General features: G+C 45.8%; 1 protein-coding gene across 4 annotated transcripts in view; it reads right to left on the bottom strand.

Annotated features, from left to right (window-relative positions):
- The window catches only part of COL26A1 (collagen type XXVI alpha 1 chain), a 1569010-nt gene that overhangs the window by 61122 nt on the left and 1486957 nt on the right, over positions 1 to 20931 (bottom strand). For all 4 annotated transcript variants that reach the window (XM_069614996.1, XM_069614997.1, XM_069614995.1 and 1 more), the window contains exons 10-13: positions 19608 to 19669; positions 16658 to 16720; positions 16153 to 16197; positions 1919 to 1963 (exon numbers count right to left, since the gene is read on the bottom strand). In XM_069614996.1, the coding sequence (XP_069471097.1) occupies positions 1919 to 1963; positions 16153 to 16197; positions 16658 to 16720; positions 19608 to 19669 (215 nt within the window). The remainder of the gene's footprint in view (positions 1 to 1918; positions 1964 to 16152; positions 16198 to 16657; positions 16721 to 19607; positions 19670 to 20931) is intronic.

A 20931-nucleotide genomic window follows, 5' to 3' on the forward strand; every position in this document is an offset into this window, starting at 1 on the left:
TCAGAGCGTAACTAATATATATGTAACGATTAGTACTGTATTTGTCAACATTCCTCGAAGTGGGTGCCTTATTTGACATAGGTTGGAGTCTGGTGCTAGCATTAGACAAACAGTGTGAGCTTAAAAATTGCCAATTTCAGACCTCTGATGATTTGGTTGACAAGTTTAGCTGAGAAGATTTCTTCACAAATATGCCCTCTGGGGGTCAAGCATCAAGCATATACTCATGGCAGTATGCATTTACGTCTACCACTAGTTCAATAAGAGGCTTTTGGTTAGACCAGCTAAATATTTATGACATCAGAGACATAACTCATCCCGTCAGTGTGCCAGCCACCCGGTGGGTCATACATATTTTTGATTAATACCGGTTTATTCACAACAGGTTATCATTTCCAGGCCATATAGTGAACTCCTTTAATTAGTGCACATTTTGAGCACACATTAACAACCTCCCATGATGTAGACCTTTAATGCCCTTTGTAGCGTATCTTCAGTGAACATGGAAACGGAAGAGAGCTATTTTGTCAGTCACCCAAATCTCCTGCAGCAAAAGGAGGTCAACATTCTCTAGGATTTCAAAGCATTCCCTATGATTAGTGAAATGGCAGAGATTCAGGGACATCATTTGGGGGTCGCCACATTTGCAAACCCTGAAGAAGGGACCTATGTTGTCCTGAAAGCTTGAGAAGAAGAATAAAGATTTGTGCAATTAAAGTATCGTTCCTCAAGCATGTCTACTACCTGCTTTCTTTATTTGGAAAACCAGCTGCACTTCAATATCCTTACAAGGATCGCAATGCATTAGTCATGGTCCTATGAGATCACCAGCTCTTGGGATGTAACCAGTCAATTATCAGAAGCATTGGGCCATGATGGTAAGAGCTTCAGGTAGTGCCAGGTCTAAGTAGTATAGCTCCTTCGACCAGGCCTAGCAAATAAGTGGTGGTGATAAACTCATGAAACCTCGTGCGTATTGCTTCCACCAAAACAGCTCAAGACCTTGTGTTTTTTGCACTGAACCACCCTGGCATGAGCCTGCTCTGGATCTCCACCCTAGTCGATCAATAATTGATTCAAGTCATCAGACCATCATTCTATGTAAGGAGGACATATTATTGTGCATGCATGTATCACTAAAACTCATCTCGGCAACACTGACACACATTGCTTACATTGTCTGTATATGTTTCTTTGACATATGGTTCTTCGGAGCTGTACACCTATGCGCCTGTGGCTAGCTCTCAGATGTTCATGGCTTCCTATCTGGCAAGGAAGGGTGTGTTTTTGGATGCCCTTCTGAGAGAGATACCATGCAATGGAACTATTGACCTTTATAGTGAAATACCTACAGTACCTGAAGTACCACTGGCACGAGCTAGAAGAAAGACTTGTAAAAACAATGGTATATTCTGCTACGTGCCTTCTTTATCATAGGTAGCACCTTTATTCATAAGAGTATTGGATGGAAAAGAGCAGATTGGTTTCCCAAAGATAACGAAGCACCCTTTATTCCAGCAAGTTAATGGTGCAAGTTAATGGTACATGGTAATAGCTGTCTGTATGCTTTTGTCAGGGTCAGGCACTCCTTGCATCCACACATTTGTAATGCCTTTTTTGCTTGTGATGCCTTTATATGTAGAGAAAGCAAATGTGATAAAATGCCTTCATCCCGATGTACAGGACGTCCCCTCTTCTATAAGAGTGGATTTCCTTTTTGTTATCCATAACACAAACATCTGAAGGTATATTTACCCTCTGATCCAATATACATGCCCAGAACACCCGCAGAAAGGCAGGCCGTTCATCCCATCAGTTGTTGTCCATTCCTAGGGCCACTGAAATATACTGATTTATGGGACATTGTCCCAGCTCGATTGCCACAATGCTGCATTCAAGCAGAGCCTAAAACTCTTACCTCTGTTCCCTTTTCTCCGTCTTCACCCTTCATGCCAGGTTCTCCCTGTGGAAAGAAATATATTCAATGGTACTCAAATGAGGAAAGCTCGCTCACAACAACAGAACATTTCATTAACAGTAAATGTGGAACAAAAATACACATTTAGAGTACATCGGTTTTCAGTTTACACTTGTATTTTGATGAACACTGTGGCCCATAGTATGGGTTTTGTATTGGGGGGGTAAAATTGGCAGTAAAGTGGTGGCAATTCTGTTACTGCCACTTTACTGGGATTGGTTGATTACTGCATGGTCGAATTGGAGTAGGAGAATTGGTCATAATTGTTTGGGTGCATTTTGCCGCTTATATATGTTGTGGGTGGCTTTAGGAATATAATGAATGTAGGGGAGTAATGCGGGGGCACCGGGGGTCCCCCCACATATATATGTAGAAAAATGTACCTGTAAAAAAAAAGAAATTTGACAAATTCTCCCACAACCCATTCGATTTGACCAAATCAACTCAAACCACTTAATGGTCACTTCTCTGGACCGCCAAATTCGAAACTCTGAGGTGAAGTTGAGGATATACATCCAACGTATAGACTTAAGACATTAGGCCTCATTATGACTGTGGTGGTCACAGAATGAACGGTGCTGGTAAGGGACTGGCACCGTTCATTCCGGGCCACCACATTATGAGACCTGCAGCGGGTCCCGCTCTGTACACCTGGCCAGACCAGACGTGCAGAGCGGGACCCGCTAGCAGACCAGGATGCTAACAATGGGACTGTTTTTAACTTGCCCGTTGTTAGCATCTTCCCCATTCCCATTGAGCCCTGTGGGGGCTCAAATGGGAATGGGGACGTACCGGGTCCGGGTCCCGTGAAAGGGAATTACCAGGCCCTCCAAGGTCAGAATGGCCCGGTAAGTCCCCTTTTGCGGGACCCGGACCCGAGTTTGGAGGTAGCCATGCCGGTAATGACGGCATGGCTATCTCCAAACTCGTAATGAGGCCCCTTGACCTCGACATTCTCACCCTTACTGAGACATGGTTCAATGCCAGCTCAGTCACTGCTTTTGACTCCCTCCTCCCTGACGGCTTCAAAATCATCTCCAAGCCTCAACCCCACTCCACCTTAATCTTCCCTGAGTGGGTTCCTGCTTCCATCTTACCCACCGAGCTCTACTCTTCCTGCAAGTTGGTCATCTCTCCCATCTTCACCCTGACCATTTAAACTATTTACCGGTCTCCAGGCACCACCACCCTGTCCCTCTCTTAATGGACTGATTTCTGCTCTTTCTTACTTTCATCCACCTCCAACCTCCTCCTCCTGGGTGATTTCAAAATCCAACTGGACTCCTCTGGCTCTGCATCCACTCTCTTCACTGACCTTTGCGTCTCTTTTTCCATCTCCATTCTCCATTCTTGCCAACCCACTCACCTGGACACACTCTGGACGCCCTCATACACTCTGACCTCTCTCCCTCCACCCCACTAGTCACCCCTCTCTTCTGGTCCAACCACTCTCTCCAATCCCACATGGGTAACTTTGGTCCTCTGACTCCCACACACCCCCAAGAAGCCCCTCCAATCTCGTTCATGAGCATCCGTCCGATGAAACAAGTGTCTGCTTCTGCCTTTGCTTCCACCTTCATCCCTCCTCATCTCCCTACCCCTGACTTTGCTCTCTAGAACTTCCAGCTTTCCATCACCAACACTCTTGACATTCTTGCCCCAGTCATGAGGATCCGCCTGAAACCTGCCTCTAAGCCCAACACCTGGTATGACACCGAACTTGCAGCCCTAAAAAAAAACTGCAGGGAGGCAGAATGGAAGTGTCAAACCTCAGGCTCATCCCCTGACAAACTGGTGTTCTGCCTGCTCCAAAGGCAATACAGACTCTCCATCTGTGCCAGGAAAAGAGCCCACACACAGGCACAGGTTTCTAGTGCATCCAACAAAACGGGTGAACTTTTCAAGATTTACATGGAACTTGCCAACCCTTCCGCAGTCTCCTCCTCCTCACCTTCTCCTTCCCAGGCCCTCTGTAATGCACTGGCTGCACACTTTACCACCAGAACCAAGGACATCCTGAACACCCTTGCTACCCTCACAACTCATCCCACACCCCCTTGTCTCCAATATCCCCTCATACTCCTCCTTCCTCCTTCTCTCCGTCACACCTGAAAAAGTTACTGGTGTTGTCCGCTCCATGGAGGTCTCTTCTAAACAGGTCTCCCCTTGCTCATCCAGGATCATTAAGGATAACATTGGCTGTCTTGGCCCTGCACTCACTGATTTCTGCAATCACTCTTTTGTCACTGGATCCTTCCCCCTCCTCCGTTAAGCACTCCCTTGTGCGCCCACTCCTGAAGACACCTTCAGCAGACCCTTCCTGGCTTTCAATTACCACCCTATTTCCATCACCCCCTTCCTAGGGAAGCTACTGGAGAAGTTGGCATTGCCCCAACTCAACTATCACACTGAACTTGTTGATGGTCTCCACAACCATCAATCTGGATATCAAGCATCCAGAGACACTCAAACCGCTCTTCTGAACACCCGTGAAGAACTGCTCGCATCTCTGGACTCCAACTACCCTGCTGTCCTCATCCTTCTCGATGACTTCTCTGCCTTTGGCACAGTCAACCATTCCATCCTCATACAAAAGGATCCACGATACCCGTGGTATATCGGAACATGCACTGGGCTGGCTGACATTCTTTCTTACCCACCGCTCTTCCAAAGTCATACTGGGCACCTTCCTCTCTCCTTCTTCCTTCTCCACTTGTGGTGTCCCCCCGGGTTCTATCCTCTCCCCTTGGCTCTTTAACATCTGCCTCGCTCTGCTTGCATGCCTCATCTTCTCCTTCTCCTCCAACTTGCAGTGTTATGCAGATGTCACACAGCTCTTTATCAAACTTCCTGCTGACCCTCTTACACCCTCAATCATCCCTGATTGCCTATCTGCCATCAAGTCCTGGTGCACCTCCAATGATCTCTTCCTCAATGCCTGTAAAACTGAGATCCTTCCCATCTGGACCCTTGCTCCCTCCTTCCTTTCACTATGGCCTTCCTCACTTTGCTCTCCCCTTGCTCCTTCTTCTGATGCCAGAAACCTTGGAGTCATCTTGGACTCCTCTCTCTCCTTCCTCCCACACACTCAGGCCATTGCCAAGAAGTCCCACTTTCAGCTCTTCCTTCTCAAAGCAATTCTCCCTTTTTTCACTTTCCCCCAGAGGCTCAATGTTACCCAAGCCCTGGTTCTCTCTAGGCTTGACTATTGCAATAGCCTCCTCCTGGATCTACCTTCTTCCACCCTGCAACCCCTCCAGCGACCCCTCCAGCTCATCCAGAATAGGGCAGCAATAGGGCAGCAAGACATATCCTTGGCCTTAAGCTGAGCGACCACATCTTTCCTGCCCTAAAAAGTCTTCACTGGCTCCCGGTTGCTGCACGGATCAAATTCAAATTCCTCTGCATCATCCACAAGGCTGTCTGGGCCCGGGGACCACACTATCTTCAACTTTATCTTACTAAATACTCTCCCTCTAGACCACTACGTTATTCTGGCACCAACTCTTTGTATGTAAAGCATTTTGCTAAACAGAGGGTAGGTGTTCGATCTCTTTCCTCAGCTGGCTCCCTCCTATGGAACAGCCTCCTCCTGCAACTACGCCTTGAGCAGGACTTACTTTCGACTTTAACTCCTCCTTCCCTTCTTCGCTTCTCTGCTAATCCTACAGTTGCTGTGATTGGTGTCCGGGGCCCTTATGCATCCTCAGGGCTCCTGACCTCCCGCACCCAATCTGCCCAGCTCCTGTCTTCCCTCAGCACTTGCCTTGGAACTCCCTCAACCCTGGAGGTTTTGCGCGTATGCCTAACGTGGCTCCTGGCCACGTAGCACTCAAAAACCCAAGCACTTCATCTGTGGTTCACCCATGAGCACGGACTCCCCAGCACCTACACCCTCTTCCATCTTCCTTGCTGCACTTGCACGTTCTGAATGCTTACAAGGCATAGTAGGTTTGTCCTTCCTTCCTTTTCTCTCCACTGCTGTTATTAAATATCGTGTTTGTAATGTATTCGCTCCCTTGATCCCTTCCCCACCCTGTGGGTGCTTTGAAACAGTATTTTACTTGCTGTATAAGTGCCTAACAAGCAATCAATAAATAAATGAATACATACAATAAATACATTACTGCTCCTGCTGGAGGCAGTGACATCAGGGACTTTACTACACTCGCAATCCGACAGGACTGAGCGGAGTAAAAGAAAATGAGTTCAGCTGTAATTCCAACAGTAGTATCACCAAACTCCTAATGAGGCCCTGTTTTTACGAGAGAGCCTCTACACCTGTAGTTACAAGGCCATCCGTCACATTCCGAGCATTCCGTAAAGACACACATACGGATGCCCCCTAAGGGACCCTAAGCCTCTCTGGGTCAGTTGAGACCATTGCAAACTGTGTTCTATGTGATGTGGTAGTAACCTCGTACAGCTGGCTTTGAGGGCTCTAATGGCTGGTGCTGGTGGCCTTTAATCAATTTCATTGAATACAACTTTGTTGTACTCCAGGGATGGGTCTAAAAGTTATCCCCTTGTAAGACATGGTGCAGTGCCTTTCCTCAAGACATTTTTGTAATGGAAGAGCTCAAAGGCTGCAAAGGCCAAGACCCGTTTTTGGCATGCATGAATTCAAGGCGTAATCCACAGCCAGAGAGTGTGCCTGGGAAGATGCCTGCACAATTTGAATCTAGCAGTCCCCAGAGAATCAGTAGCTGAAAAGATGTTTGAACGAATGGATCCCTTTATTTTGGGCATGAGACAGCCACGCACTCCTGATCCCCATAAAATTAAAGGCCTGATCTTGTTGCTTGTAGAAGAACTGAGATCCTATGAAGACGCGGACGTGAAGAATGGTCTTGAGGCAGCTCAGCTGGGACCTGCCACTTTTCAAGACCTGTTTGATATATGATATGATATGTCATATATATCGCGCCTGTACTCAAGTGTTTCTAGGTGCAAAAATAGGAGACAGTGAAGCTCCATCCAAGGCCTGCGGATACATGATGCCCAGCTGCCAGCTTCCGACCACGACAATACACACTAATCTTATAGCAGGGGGCCAGCTATGCCAATAGTCCTCGATCCCTCCGCTTCCCAGAAGCCTTGATGGGCCTGTGCTGATATGCTTTATTCAAAGTGGGATTTATGCCATACTGCATCTCTATCACCACACTGGCTTCTTCAGAGCAGGAACTTCATATGCAAGAATGTAACTGGCTATGCCTCACCGCATCTGGAGATCGAAAGGTTGCAGACGCTGGTCAGGGGCAGCTGGTCCACAATGGGCGAGGGGGCATTGATCCACCAGGTCTTGGACCCCTCTTACCCATTATGGAGGAGTCAGCCGAGTGAAATAGGAGCACTCTATCAGCTTTTCTTTCAGCTGAGAGAGCACTCGTAACTGTTAAAGGGATATAATGTTTCCCTTTGACAGTTACATTTCCCTAGCCGTGCAATCTCAATGAGCCATGCAAGACTGGGGGCGTTTTGCTTCCCCAGCCTTGCATGGCTCATTGGGAATGCTGGCTGGGGAACTGCATGTATTTATGTGCAAGGGGGCCCTCCTGCGCCTCCCCGCACATACAGACAGAGCAGGCTGTCGTGGGGCGTCCCATCACCCAAGCTCAGAAACCCGGTACCTTCCTGATTCCTGTTCATGATAGCAGGGGACTGAGCACTGGAGAAGAAAGCCCTGCGGCAGAAGGTAAGTTTGTTTATGTTCATGTTTTTTTTTTAATTTAAATTATGTTTATGGATGCATGCATGCTTGTGTTGTTAGCTGAATGAATGCATGATGGTGGATGCTGATGTGAATGAGAGTGTGATGTTGTTTAAATGTGTGTGTTTGTATGTTTACTCCTTTATTATTTAAATATGTGTATGGATGTGTGTATGCTTGTGTTATGAGTGAGTGCATGATGGGTGCTCGTATAAATGAGTCAGAGTGCTTGCTGTGTGAATGTTCTTTAAATGTGTGTGTTTGTATGTTCATTTATTTATTTCAATGTGTATATGGATACACGTATCCATATACACATTATTATGAGTGAGTGCATGACGGATGTGCGTGTGAATGAAAGAGTGCATGCTGTGTGTACGTTGTGTAAATGAGCGTGTTTGTATTGTCATTTATTTGTTTAAATAAATGTATGGATCCGTGTATGCTTGTGTTATGTGTGAGTGCATGATAGGTGCTCGTGTGAATGAGACAGCGAGTGCTTGATGTGTTTATGTTGTGTAAGTGTGTGTGTGTTTGTGCTGGTCTGAACTGATGTTGGTGAGTCGGGGTAGGAAGTTTGTTAAACAAAGACATTTTAAAAATGCCTTTGTTGCACAATCCCCCTCCCCACCAGCCAAAATCAGCTCTCTGTCTGAGGCGCTGTGGGACCCAGGGGACAGGGATCGTATTTTGTTACTGGACATCGATTATAGATGTTTAGTAAATAATGCCATACCTGCCCTCGCTGCCCACCCCCAGCGCCTTGTATACACATAATCATTTTGATTGTGTGTGTGTTTGGCGCTGTAGGGCCCAGTGGACAGAGATGGAATTTGTTCACTGGACATCTATCATACATATTTAGTCAAAAATACCAAGCCTGCCCACTGGGCACCCCAGCACCTCGCATACACACATAATCACAGTGATTGTGTACATGTGTTTGGCGCTATGAAGCCCAGGGGACAGGCATGGTATTTTTTTACTGGACATCTATGATAGATGTCCGGTAAAAAAAATACCTGCCTGACCCCAGTTCCCACCCAGCGTCTCGCATACACACAATCACATCCATTGTGTGTGTGGCACTGGGGCACAGGGGACAGGCATGGCATTTTTTACTGGGTATGCCCAATAAAGAAATCCAGCTCAATCCCCTGGGATTCCTAGCATCTCACATGCAATGTCAAGACTGATCCCTAAGCCCTCCAGTGCCTTGCATGGACACACAATAAATGATATGTACATTTGAGATGCTGGAGGGCAATGAGGGAAGGAATGCTATTTATTAATGGCCATCTGATAGAGGCCAGGTAAAAAATACCATGACTGGGCCCCAAGCACCTCGCACACACAAAATTCATGTGTGGCTGTGAGGCGCTTGTGGTCTCAGGGGGCGGGCATGGTAGTTTTTCCTTGGCATCTATGCCCAATAAAAAATGAAATGGCTGCACCCTGGGACCCCAGCTACTGACATGCATCTGCCTCCTTGGCCCCCCAGCACCTCGCATTCACATATAATCACATTCACCATTAACGTAATTATGTCTGAGTGCAAGGCGCTGGCGCACCATAGAGCAGGCATGGCTTTTGTTACTGAGCATGGTTGATAAAGCAAGCATGATAAGTGTTACTATGGTATTACATTTTGTATTGGTTATCTTTGGTAAAGCAAACATGATAAGTGTTATTATGAAGCAAGACTGGCATTTACTATACAGACATGATCAGTAGTATTACTTTTTCTGTGGCATGACATTTTGTATTGGGCTTCTTTGATAAAGCAAGCAGGATCAGTGTTATTATGCTTACTGTGGCATGATATTGTGTATTAGGCATCTTTTTGTAAAACAAGCATAAGTGTTATTATGTAGCCAGTCTAGTAATTTCAGTGCAGCCAGTCTAGTCATTTCTTATTGTGGTATGACATTTTGTGTTGGACATCTTTGGAAAAACAAGCATGATAAGAGTTATTATGAAGCAAGATCATCACTTTTATGCTACCAGTCAAGCCATTTGTAATTGCGGTATGACATTTTGTATTGGGTATCTTTGCTAAAGCGAGCATGATAAGTGTTATTATGTAGCTCAACTGGAATTTTAGTGCAGCCAGTTTGGACCTGTTTTCATACTTTGGCATGCATTTTAATGGTAAAGAAAACTGGAGTATATTCTTACGTGTGGATACTGCCAGATATTGGCAGAACAAACATGGACATGTTTTCTTATAGTATCATCATTGGCATTATCCGCAAAGCAAGCATGAGTATGTTCTTATATGGGAATACTAGGGTATAATGGTGTAGTCAGCATGAAAATGCATGGGCACAGCCATTGTCAGTCAAACAACTTTATTCGGCCGAAAAAGGCCATCAAAGTACAACCTATAAATACAGTTATAAAACTAAAAATAGACACTCATACATAATAACAAAAACACAGCAAAGAGGGGACAACTGAGCATTGCAAAAGACTGCCCCCCTAATGATGGCCTCCAAACGGATTAGTAAACCAGTGGTCCCGACCCACCCCTAACCTCTGGTAGTTCCTAGACTGCCTCAGACCCAAGGTGGTCAGGTTTGCCCCTGAGAGGGGCTTGTTGCCAGGGGTGTCCACGGTGTGCCACACATGGGCGTGAATGAGAGATGAACCGGCTGTGATGCCACTTTTCCATGATTGCCCTTGCCATTTGGTTGTCCCCAAAGACTAATTTAACAGTATCCAACTTTCCTGAGGAGTTGGGCAGTCTGACACACTCCAACAAAGGGCCCCCGGACACAAACCCACATTCCCCCACTGTCCGCAGCCAATGAAGACATTTGTTCCGAAGGGCATCCCTTGGTTCTCTTGAATCGATGGATAGTTTTGGGACACCATGGAGGAACACCCTATAGCTACTACAACCTTTAGGTAAATGGTGCCCAGACGGAGGCTTAAACACGCCAGGGATTGGGGCACCGGCCTCCCTCCCCACTGGGCGTGAAGGGCCCTGGGCTCTCCTAACGGGTTTCCGCAATGGTGAGGGCTCGGTCCACAAGTCTGTACATCCGGTGAACTCGCTGGTCTCCCTTCGTTCGGCGGATGCTGGGGGGAGGTCCGCCTCTGGTCGGCTCCTCAAAGAATGGGGAGGCCTAGCCACATAGGCATGGGGCAGTCCACGGTACGAGGAGTGTGTTCCTTTTACGAAGCCAAGAGTCGGTCGCCCTGGGCCGACCCCTGAAGAACCCATTCTTTCCCTTCCCGCACCTCCTCCCCACTTGTCCCCCAACAACCCCTTAATCAGGACAAGAAGAAGGTTTTTGACCTCAGCCAGCTCAGGGAGCAGGAGGTGACAGGGACAGCTTGGCAGCTTGGTGGAGTTGGTGGAAGGTTGAACTGAAGAGGAGTGTTCTCCTTCATTGGGGGGTTTGGAAGACCGAAGGGGGCTAAGACAAAACAAAGAGCTATCCCCGAGCATATGCTGGCTCCCAAGGCTGGATGGAAAGCTGGACTTCACCTCCACGCCGGGCCCCAAACCATCAACACATACACCTCCGACATCCAGAGTCATGGGCACGGGAGGCGGAAATGAGTATACTTCGGGTAGATCCAGTGTCGGGTGTAGAACTTGGGTATCAGGACCTGGGCCAGAAGTTGGATGAAGGGGGGGCCAGTTCCAGAAAGGGGGTGCTGCATGCGGCCAAGGGTGGCACCAGCAGGTTCAGCGGCACAGGGGCAGGACCACCAGCAGGACCACTGGTCATCTTCAATGTGCCTATTGAGAATCTCTCACAGCCATTAGCCAGGTTATTCAGAAGATCAGCAGAGGCCACACAGTCAAAGCCCCCACCGGGAGTAAGCAGGATTATGGGAAAAGCAGATCCCTCCCAGGCGGGACATGCCGAGCTGATGGTTGAGGGAGGGGGCAGCATGGTGCCGCAAGACCCAGGGGGCCGAGATAAAGGGCCTGCCAACAGGCTGTAGATAGGGGCATGTAAAGGTATAGGCTCCCTAGAGGCTCCTTCTAGGACATTTTTTATCCCAGCAGTGGCCAAGGGTGCCCCACTCCCACAGAGGCTCCCGTTACACGTTCCGTTTCCCTGTGCAGCCCCCGGAGCCGTGCACAGCAAACCCCTTTTCATTCTTCTTCCCACAATAGGTTTGCGATCTGCCTGAGGGACCGGCGTTCCTTGAAGTTTCGAAAGAAGGGTGGATTGCAGCAGATGGTGGGGGGAGAAAGGGGAAGAGATTTCTCCTTCGTCCGAGGCTCCTAGGGTGGGGTCCCTAGGAGGGCCAACCATCATATGAATTGGATAGTGGAAAGCCCTGCGCAACCGCTCCGAGAAGAACAGAAAGGTTCCAAGAGTTCCGGGGCACTTAAAGATAGTTTCGTTACTGTGCAGCTCCCCCAACACCGAGGCTCACCTGAGGCTCACCCCAACAGCAGAGTCACCACAAAATCAAGTCCAATCCAATCCAGGCCAGTCCAGTGGGTCAGGTCCCCCGCGGAGCCGCTAACACCCCCAGCGGGCCGCCAAAACCCTGCGCTCTTTCCCCGCAGGCTTCACCCGTTCGGGCTGGGGTCCGCGGCAGATGTAGGTAAGGGGGGCGTGGCCAGGAATACGGTGTCCCTCCAGGGACAGTGGAAGCAGCAGCGGGCCGCCCAACACCCCGCGCCCTTTCCCCGCGAGCTTCACAGCCATTGTAAAAATGTTTTAAACTGGCACATATAGTGCGAGAAGCCATCATGAAAATGGGTTGGTGAAATGCTCATATGCAGTGTTGGTGACTTGCATCGATTGGATTTTTTCATGAGTTATCCTACAAAACCAATTGCAAACTGTTTGGCTTTTTACCCGGTTTTTCTAAATGTGTGCTCTAAAATGCACACTTTTAACACATTATTTAAAAAATATTCTTGGGGGGACAAACCCCCTGGAGCCCCTCTTTATTAGTGCGGGATCCCTCACTACGTGTGGGACATATATTTACGGCCCTTCAATTCACTAGCCGCCACTAACCCATGTTTAATTGAAGAGGGTGTTACTTTTTCTTTCTGGATTGCAGTTCATAGCACTTTCCATCGAGCAACAGCCACTGTTCACACACATATGTAGATTTGTTTTGGCATTTTGCAAGTCTATTTTCTGATAGGAAACATTTGTCCAGCACACATGTTGACATGAGTTTAACACCACTCTTGCTGGACTAGAGAGCAGACAACAGCCACTTTACTGTGATCTACAACATCATTGTAATGTACATTTTTAGCCACATGAGCAGCATCCATGAGCTTTAGCAAGCTTTGTTTGCATGACTTTTCACAGATACGTATAGGACACAATATAATACTCCAGAAAAAATGCAAATCTGAGGTCTTTTTCGAAACTTGATGGTGTAGAGTACACTTTGGCCATGTTTGAAAAGCACAAATGTGAAAATTGACGACAATGCCATCAAAATATTAAATAAGAAACAATGCTTTCAGGCTGCCAGACTTAAAACACGAATAGAGAAAAGCAGAGTGATCCACTGATGGTGTAAGGCACATCTGAGAATTTGTTCTGTGGCTTCTAGTTGGGACTTGCCTTCCAGCTACCATATTCTCCACTCAAAGAGGAGGCAGCTTATAAGAACCAGACAATGCATTGGGGCATGTTGCAGCCCCGACGTTCCCCAGCATCAGGCCCATCCATTGGGTAAGCTCCAGACTCGCACACGTTCAACAACTGTGCATTTGAAGAGCTACAATGTGCATTAGGACTCATCTCATCTCTCACATTCCCCAGTAACAGCGCCATCTAGGGGCTGGGATGCACATCAGAGGAAGTCCCATCCCTTACAATAGAGTCTTCTGAGGCCAAGTTGTGCATACAATGTAGTTCCATCCTTAACATTCTTGAGCAGGAAGTAAAGTAGTTTCACCCCCAAATGTCTGCAGTAGCCACTTTTATGGGTCCAGGCTGCACATCTTAGGTCGTTCTATGCCTTATTTCTAATTGTATAGATAATGTCCGCAATTCAGATTCAGCCAACAACAACCATTTGTTAAACAGGGTTTTTGGTCAGAATGGCGTACAAATCCCATTTATTTTGGTGCAAATAATCCATGAATCAGTGCCAGAGCAACGCAGGTTCGATCCCCAGGTCTGTGCTTGGAAACCTCTGGGTATTAAGCTTGGTATAAATTACCAATTGTAATTATAAATTATAATACTGATGGCTTGGCAGGCTGAAGAACGATGGTCTGGAGGATTGCCCAGAGCAATGCCAGAGGATAGGATGAATTACAAACTTTCCAGCCATCACCTCTTTTGTTCTACATACAAAATAAAATCAGATGAAACGTACCTTCCTTAAAAAAGGATCAAATATGAAATTTGAAGAACAGTTGAGAACAAAACATCAATATTTAAATGCATGATTTTGAGAAACCTTTGGAAGACCAATGCCAATGTATACCACTTAACCAGTGAATACAGAAAAAGAAGACAATCATTGGCCAACATAAGCTAACACCGGAACATTGCTTGCGGTCTGCTAGTGTTACAATTTTATTTATTTTTACATTTGTGACAAAACCCTGATCCGAGGGTATCACAATGTTGGGCATATAGAAGGTAGAATATTGAATACAGTGAGATAATAAAGACAATAGAGGAAAAAAGTAGCTTAATCATATTTATCTAACAACCAGGTTTTGATGAGTTTCTTGAAGGATGTGTAGGATTATTTATTTCTGATGTGAGCTGGTAATGAGTTCCAAAGCGCTGGGGCTGTGATGCAAAAGCGGATACCTCTGGCTCTATTGTTCTTGAAGCGGAGGGTTGTTAGCAGTGTGCTGGAGCTGGATTTTAGCACCTGTGAGGGGATCCTTTGAGAAATGCAGGTGTTGAGTTAGTGGGGGACTCTTTATGGATACATCAATGGGCAATGGATAGAGTTTTGAAGTCCACCTGTGCTTTGATTGGGAGGCAGTGGGTGTCGCGGCTGGTTGCTGTGATATGGTCTGTATGTTTTAGACCCAGGGCTGCTCGCAGTACCTTGTTTTGTAATAGTTGTAGTTTGGACGTGTTGGCAGCAGTGGTGCCCATGAGCAGAACATTGCAATAGTCTAGTTTTGTGAGGATCAGTGCTCGTACGAGTGTGAAACAGTTGCTTGGTGAGAGGCATTGCCTACTCAGTGAAATGAGCCTTGCAGTGTAGGCCATGGAGGATGCTAATGCATTGATATGCTTTGTCATGGAGAGGCTAGCTTCCAAGTGTCTTGATGTGCTTTGAGACAGGAATTGTCAAGTCGTCAATGCAAAAGGATGCGAAGGAGGCATCTAGGTGTTTGAGGTGGGATGGTGAGCCCACAATGAGGAGCTCAGTTTTGTTGTCATTTAAGCATAAATCATGGGAGGCCATCGAGTTTCGATCACCTGCAATGGAGATGAGTATTTGGGTATCATCTGCAAAGTTGGTTTAGATGATATCGCTGGCATGCAGGTGATCAAAGAGGGGCTAAGTGTAAGTGTTGTAGAATGTGGGTGAAAGGCAGGATCCTTGAGGGACACCTAGAGGGGCCGAATAGGGTTAGCAGCGGCACAACCAATGATGACTCTGGTGGTGTGTTCACTGAGGAAAGATCTGATCCAGGCAGTGGGCTGAGGAGAGAAACTGAATTTATTGCTGAGGTGTTGGCATAGGATGTTGTGGTCGACTAAGTCAAAAGCTGCTGACAAGTCTAACAGCAGGAGGATGGCCAAGTTGCGTGGAGTCGCAGATCCTGTCAATTTGGATTTTTCAGTACGGTAGGGCAGTTTCAGTACTATGTTTGGGATGGAACCCACACTGTCTATTACCGAGCAGGTGGTTCTGCTCCAAGAATAGTTGAATTTGAGTGTAAGCAAGGTGGGCTTGAATTTTCAGTAGGAAGGGTACCGAGGTGATGGGGCGTTAGTTGGTGGGAATGGTAGCGTCTAGTGATGGTTTCTTAAGGAGTGGGGCGATCCAAGTGGATTTTATGTTGGAAGGTACAGTGTTGCTGGAGAATGAGGCGTTGGCAAACTCAGTGATGATAGGTGCTAGTGTATGGGCACATAGTTTCACAATGTGGGCACAGCAAGAGTCACCTTTACAGTTAGTGGGTTTTAGTGTTTGAATGGTGTTAAGCACTACTTCTGGCGTGACATTGTAGAATGTAAAAGGGGAGATCAGCAGGGTGTTTGTCCCAATGAATTGGGAGTGAGGGAAAGATTTTTGACTGCTGTTCTTTCATTACACGCTCTGGAAATGGCATGCCTTTCCCTTTCATGTAAACATTGATATTGTTCAGTTGCACCATAAGAGAAATTGATGGTTGGCTTTCTTCTCCTTTTCACTACTTTGCTGCTTTCTCTACAATCTACAGACATTCTTACTCAGAAATGGCTGGTTTATAAAGACACATTTGATAACTCGTACAATATTGTGTTAGATAATGGAATGAACAACTTACCGCCAATCCTTTGGCACCCTTCTCCCCAGCTTCTCCAGGCTGGCCCTATCGATGGAGAAACACAGCAGGTGATTCTCAATGGTAAAGGCATACCAGGAACAAGACCTGCCTCTTGATAGGGCTGTTTGCGGATTATGAGGAACCATGAACACTTTGAAACGTCATTCAGTAAAGGCGATTAATATTGCTAACACTACAATAATATTAACATTGTACAGGACATTTAGGGCCATTCAAATATTGCATGATTCTGGATGACATGCGTGGAAAAATGATTCATTATATAATTATAATTCGTTATTTATAATGTGCTTAATACCCAGAGGTTGCTAAGCACGGACCCGGGGATCGAACCTGTGCTGCTCTGCGCTTTCTTGCTTGCAAGGCAAGCACGTTCCCCCAGAGCGATCCTCCCTAGACTTCATTTATCTTCATTTGAATCTCTACATACTAATTTAATGTCAATACAACTCATGGGTCATTGTTCATGTATGTGTTCACTTACTTTGTCTCCTTCCTCTCCTTTCAGACCCTTCATTCCAGGATGTCCAGGCAGCCCTGTCAAACCCTGTAAAACACATTGAAACAGGAATACTATTAGAAATCATGTAAGCGTGCAAAAACAAAGAAGACCGTTATCATCAGGCAAGTATCAGAGCAAAAGTAAGTGGCATAGCCCTCTATCTCCTCTTTCTTCTACCGTTAGGATGAGGAACAGGTTGGCCACGATCCTAGAAACACTTGGTTGAGTTTGTTCAGTGGTTAAATTATGGTGAAAGACGATCTGCCATCGGTTATCCATTACTAGAAGATTCTGTTTATGAAAGCAGTGCAAACTATGCCTTACCCAGCACTTACTCAGCACTTACCCCCTCTTCCTTTCTGCACTTGCACGTTCTGAATACTCACAAGCCATAATAGGTTGGTCCCCCTCCATCTTGCCCCTCTGCTCTTAAATATTGTGTTGTAATGTATTTCACTCACTCACTCCCTGTCCTGTGGGTGCATTGAAACAGTATATTCTTATTGTGTAAGCACTTAACAAGCAAACAATACATAAATAAGATAATACTTAGGTATATAAGATCACTATTAATGATTTTCCAGCTTACCTTGTCAGGTAAAGGTGTTAGAAAAAAGCATAGCCACCTGAGCTTATTAGCTGTGTCCCATTGTTGGGTTATTGGCTACCCGTTAGATTTTAAGGTTCAGTATGTAGCTGGAATGAAACATTAACTAGAACATTTCCAAGATGTTTTGACTATGACTCGGTTCTATGTGATAATTTCGATTGTTGAAGGCCGCACCGAATTGGCCCAAAAAACTGTATTTTATGCGTGTATTCTTCAATATTTGGGATACGAATACTGAAGGCCGTATACAAAATAGGCAGTTTTGTTTGGCCCAATTTGGTGTGGCCTTGGATATTCACAATTATCATGATTTTGCCTCCTGAATGTGCCATGAAGCTGACAGGGATTTACTTTAAATCCGGGGATTTCACCCACCCGAACCACCTTTCCGTCTCCTTGCTCCTCCTTTTACCTGCAAATACAGTCACACTTAAACATAGGCCCAGACACACACTTACTCACTTGCTGCCACATGCACTCCCCCTTGCTCCCCCCCACATGCACAAACACACTGACACCCATCTTCCACCCCGTACCTTCCCATGCTATGAACATTCCCGTCACAACAGACAGACACACACACACAAACACTTACCAGCATCACCAGCGATTTCCGTCTTCCGACCTGTCCATGCTTCGAAGCCCCGGAGTGCACTCATGTGCATCGATGGGCGGGACAGGTCGATTTAGAAAGACCACTTAGAAACCTCTCTGAGCAGTCTTTCTAAATCGATATTTGGTGTTTTCTTTTTTTTATATAAAGTTATTTTCACTGCATGTCGATCCCTCTCCCTGGACTATGAAGGCTAGGGCTGATGGCAGTTCTACACCCAAATATCTGCGCAGCTAAAGGTTGCAGACCCCATCTCAGTGAGTACTGAATAATGTATGTGCCGTCCAGTAAAGCCAAATCATTTGTAGGAACTCTGATTTGAGAGCAATTACCTCATAGCCGATTAAACGGGTATAAAATGTAAAGGAGTTTTAACTCCATTAACGTGGCCAGTTTTAAGTGGGTGGTCAAGTGTTGTGGTGTTCTCAGACATTCAATTTCCCAAGCAGATCTTTTTCCTTTGTGAATCTTAGGGCATGGCTGATGTTGGAAGGAATGGAAAGGAGACAGGTCCCTGATTGGTCAGCCACCTAGCCTATTTAGAGGCAGAAGTCTAAAATATTAGACAGGGAGAAAAAACTGTCCACATCAAGTGAATTGGATAACATTGTAGTGCTGTTCAAATAACTATAATCCTAAATACCCTAAAAGATGGTAGAAAAAACGAAAAGGAAAAGGAGTAGGTAGTAGGCCCTTAATTAATACACACAGTGACATAGTTTCTCCTCCTTGTAGTCCAGAGGCAGAGCCTCAATTTGCCAAACTTGCCATTCGGGACGACCACTCCATGATTGCTCAGATATTATAAAACCAATTTCAGATGCTTTCTAAATGCGCAGTAACAACCATTGGACTTCTTTGTAGCTTATTTAAGTGCACAGATTGTGAAGCATGTTTGTGGTTACCTGTGATTTTAACAAATCACAAAACAACGAATGAATTTTTAACAAACCAGAAACACCTAAAAACGAAACAACACATTTCCTTCCTACTTTTCCTCCCACCCCCAAAAATACTATTCTCATTTCCAACTACATATATAGTTTAAATAAATGTGTGAATTCTTGTTTTCATTGTTTTGGGTTTGTTGAAAATTCCCTTTGTTGTTTTGAATTCGTTAAAATCACTGCATACCCATGTTCGCCCCTCCAGAGATATGTTTGCCACATATCTTTCATTCAAGGGTAGGATATTGTCCTCCAGGGGGAATTGGAATGAAGGTCACATTTGCTGTTAGATCTCTCTTTTCAATAGGATCCCAGTAAATCAAAGGGAAATTCATTGGTATATGTACCTGAACATTTGTGGTGATTGAACTCCCACAATCCTACACCGTTGATTCTGCTGGTAAGGGATGATGGGAGTTGTAGACCAAAGCACCTGTAGACCTGTAGAGCGACAGGTTGCAGACCCCTGGGCTAGCGGAAGGTTTTCTGCAATTCTTTATCCTTCATGACCATGAAGTCCAATCAACCAGTGAATGAAGATCTTGGTCGGTCAACTAGATGCCCAAGTGTACAGGTGCACTTCTTAGCGAAGTCTCCAAAACATCATACATCTCCCGGGGTTGTAGCTTACCTCATCTATCCATCCCATAATTTATTTGGTTGGTCATTCAATCCTTGCATCGTTTATAGTCTGAGGATATTTAAAATTCACAACTCCAATAACAAGACGCTATATAACGAGTTAGGTGAAAGAAATCTCACCTGTGGCCCAGGCATTCCCATCGGTCCAGACGGCCCCTGGGGTCCAGTTGGTCCTGTAGGTCCTGGTAAATAACAAAAATCATAATTAAGAGCATATAAATGAAATATGTATTGCATTGCAGTGTCCCGTTCTGCCAGATAATGTGTGTTCTGACTCCGGCCATCACATCTCAATCCCACGTCAGCAGGAGTGGCCTCTCATGTTTACTGTGGAGGCAAGATGCATTTTATGCATCATTGAAAACCTGCTTTTTATGTTTTGTTGGGTGTGTTAATGCCATGGAACAATGAGAGACTGAGATATACTGACATAGACTGATGAGGACAAACTGACACTGGGGGAGACTGACATTGAGTGAGACTAACAGTGACAGTGCCTGACATTGACTAAGACTGGCACTGACAGAGGTTACATAGACTGACACTTGCTGACAAAGACTTACAAATGAAGATTGACAATGCCAGAGAGTAGCACTAACAGAAAGGTTGATAATGGTCAGAGGCTTACAGAAACAAAGACAGTCAGAGACCAACATTGAAAAAGACTGACATAGAGTGACTGACTTAGAGAGGCCACCCGAGACTAAAACTGGCAGTGAGGGGCTGATATTGTATTGCTAAAAGGGAACACGTCTCTGGCATGCCTTTGGAAATTAATAACATTTGAATGTGCTCACACTGGGGTCAGTCTTGCCTAGTGACAGCACTAACCCCAACACATCTTGTCAAAGGGAACCTCCACAGGGGACGAATCATAACACACAGAAGTTCAGAGTACCATGGGCTTGCACTGGTTGGAGCCACAAGGATAATGATCATCGTGTACAGCTGTAACAGTCCCAGATGATAAGAATCGTGAGGACAAGGTAGGAAGTGTCACAGGCAGATGGATTAAGAGATGATTTGAAGCCAAGATTTGCACTCCAATGGTTTTTGTGGGAAAGCAACAGATATTCAAGAATCTTTATGGGATCGTAGTCATTGGCCCTCACTTCTTTCTCTTAGGATCATCATCCTAGCAGGAAACAGAAGGTCACTCACAGTGAGTAGGGCTTTAAGTACCTTTACATCTTTCTTGGGAGTAAAGCTGTTTGTTTTGCTTTCATCGCTCATGTCTGCCTGTCGTTCCTACTTCGTCAGTTAATGGTAGCACCAAAGCCCCTCATGCCTGGGGACTTCTGGTTGGGGGCATGCAACAAACACTTCTAGATTGTATGCAGAGTCACTACGGCCCTGGGGTTTTAAGGATTAACTCCTTTGTAGGCTGTCAGAAACCTACGGGTTACAACTCCTCCACCAAGCAATGAGTTACCTAATCGCTTCA

Source organism: Ambystoma mexicanum, chromosome 9 (assembly GCF_040938575.1).
Source record: "Ambystoma mexicanum isolate Mex_15411 chromosome 9, UKY_AmexF1_1, whole genome shotgun sequence".
NCBI lineage: Eukaryota > Metazoa > Chordata > Amphibia > Caudata > Ambystomatidae > Ambystoma > Ambystoma mexicanum.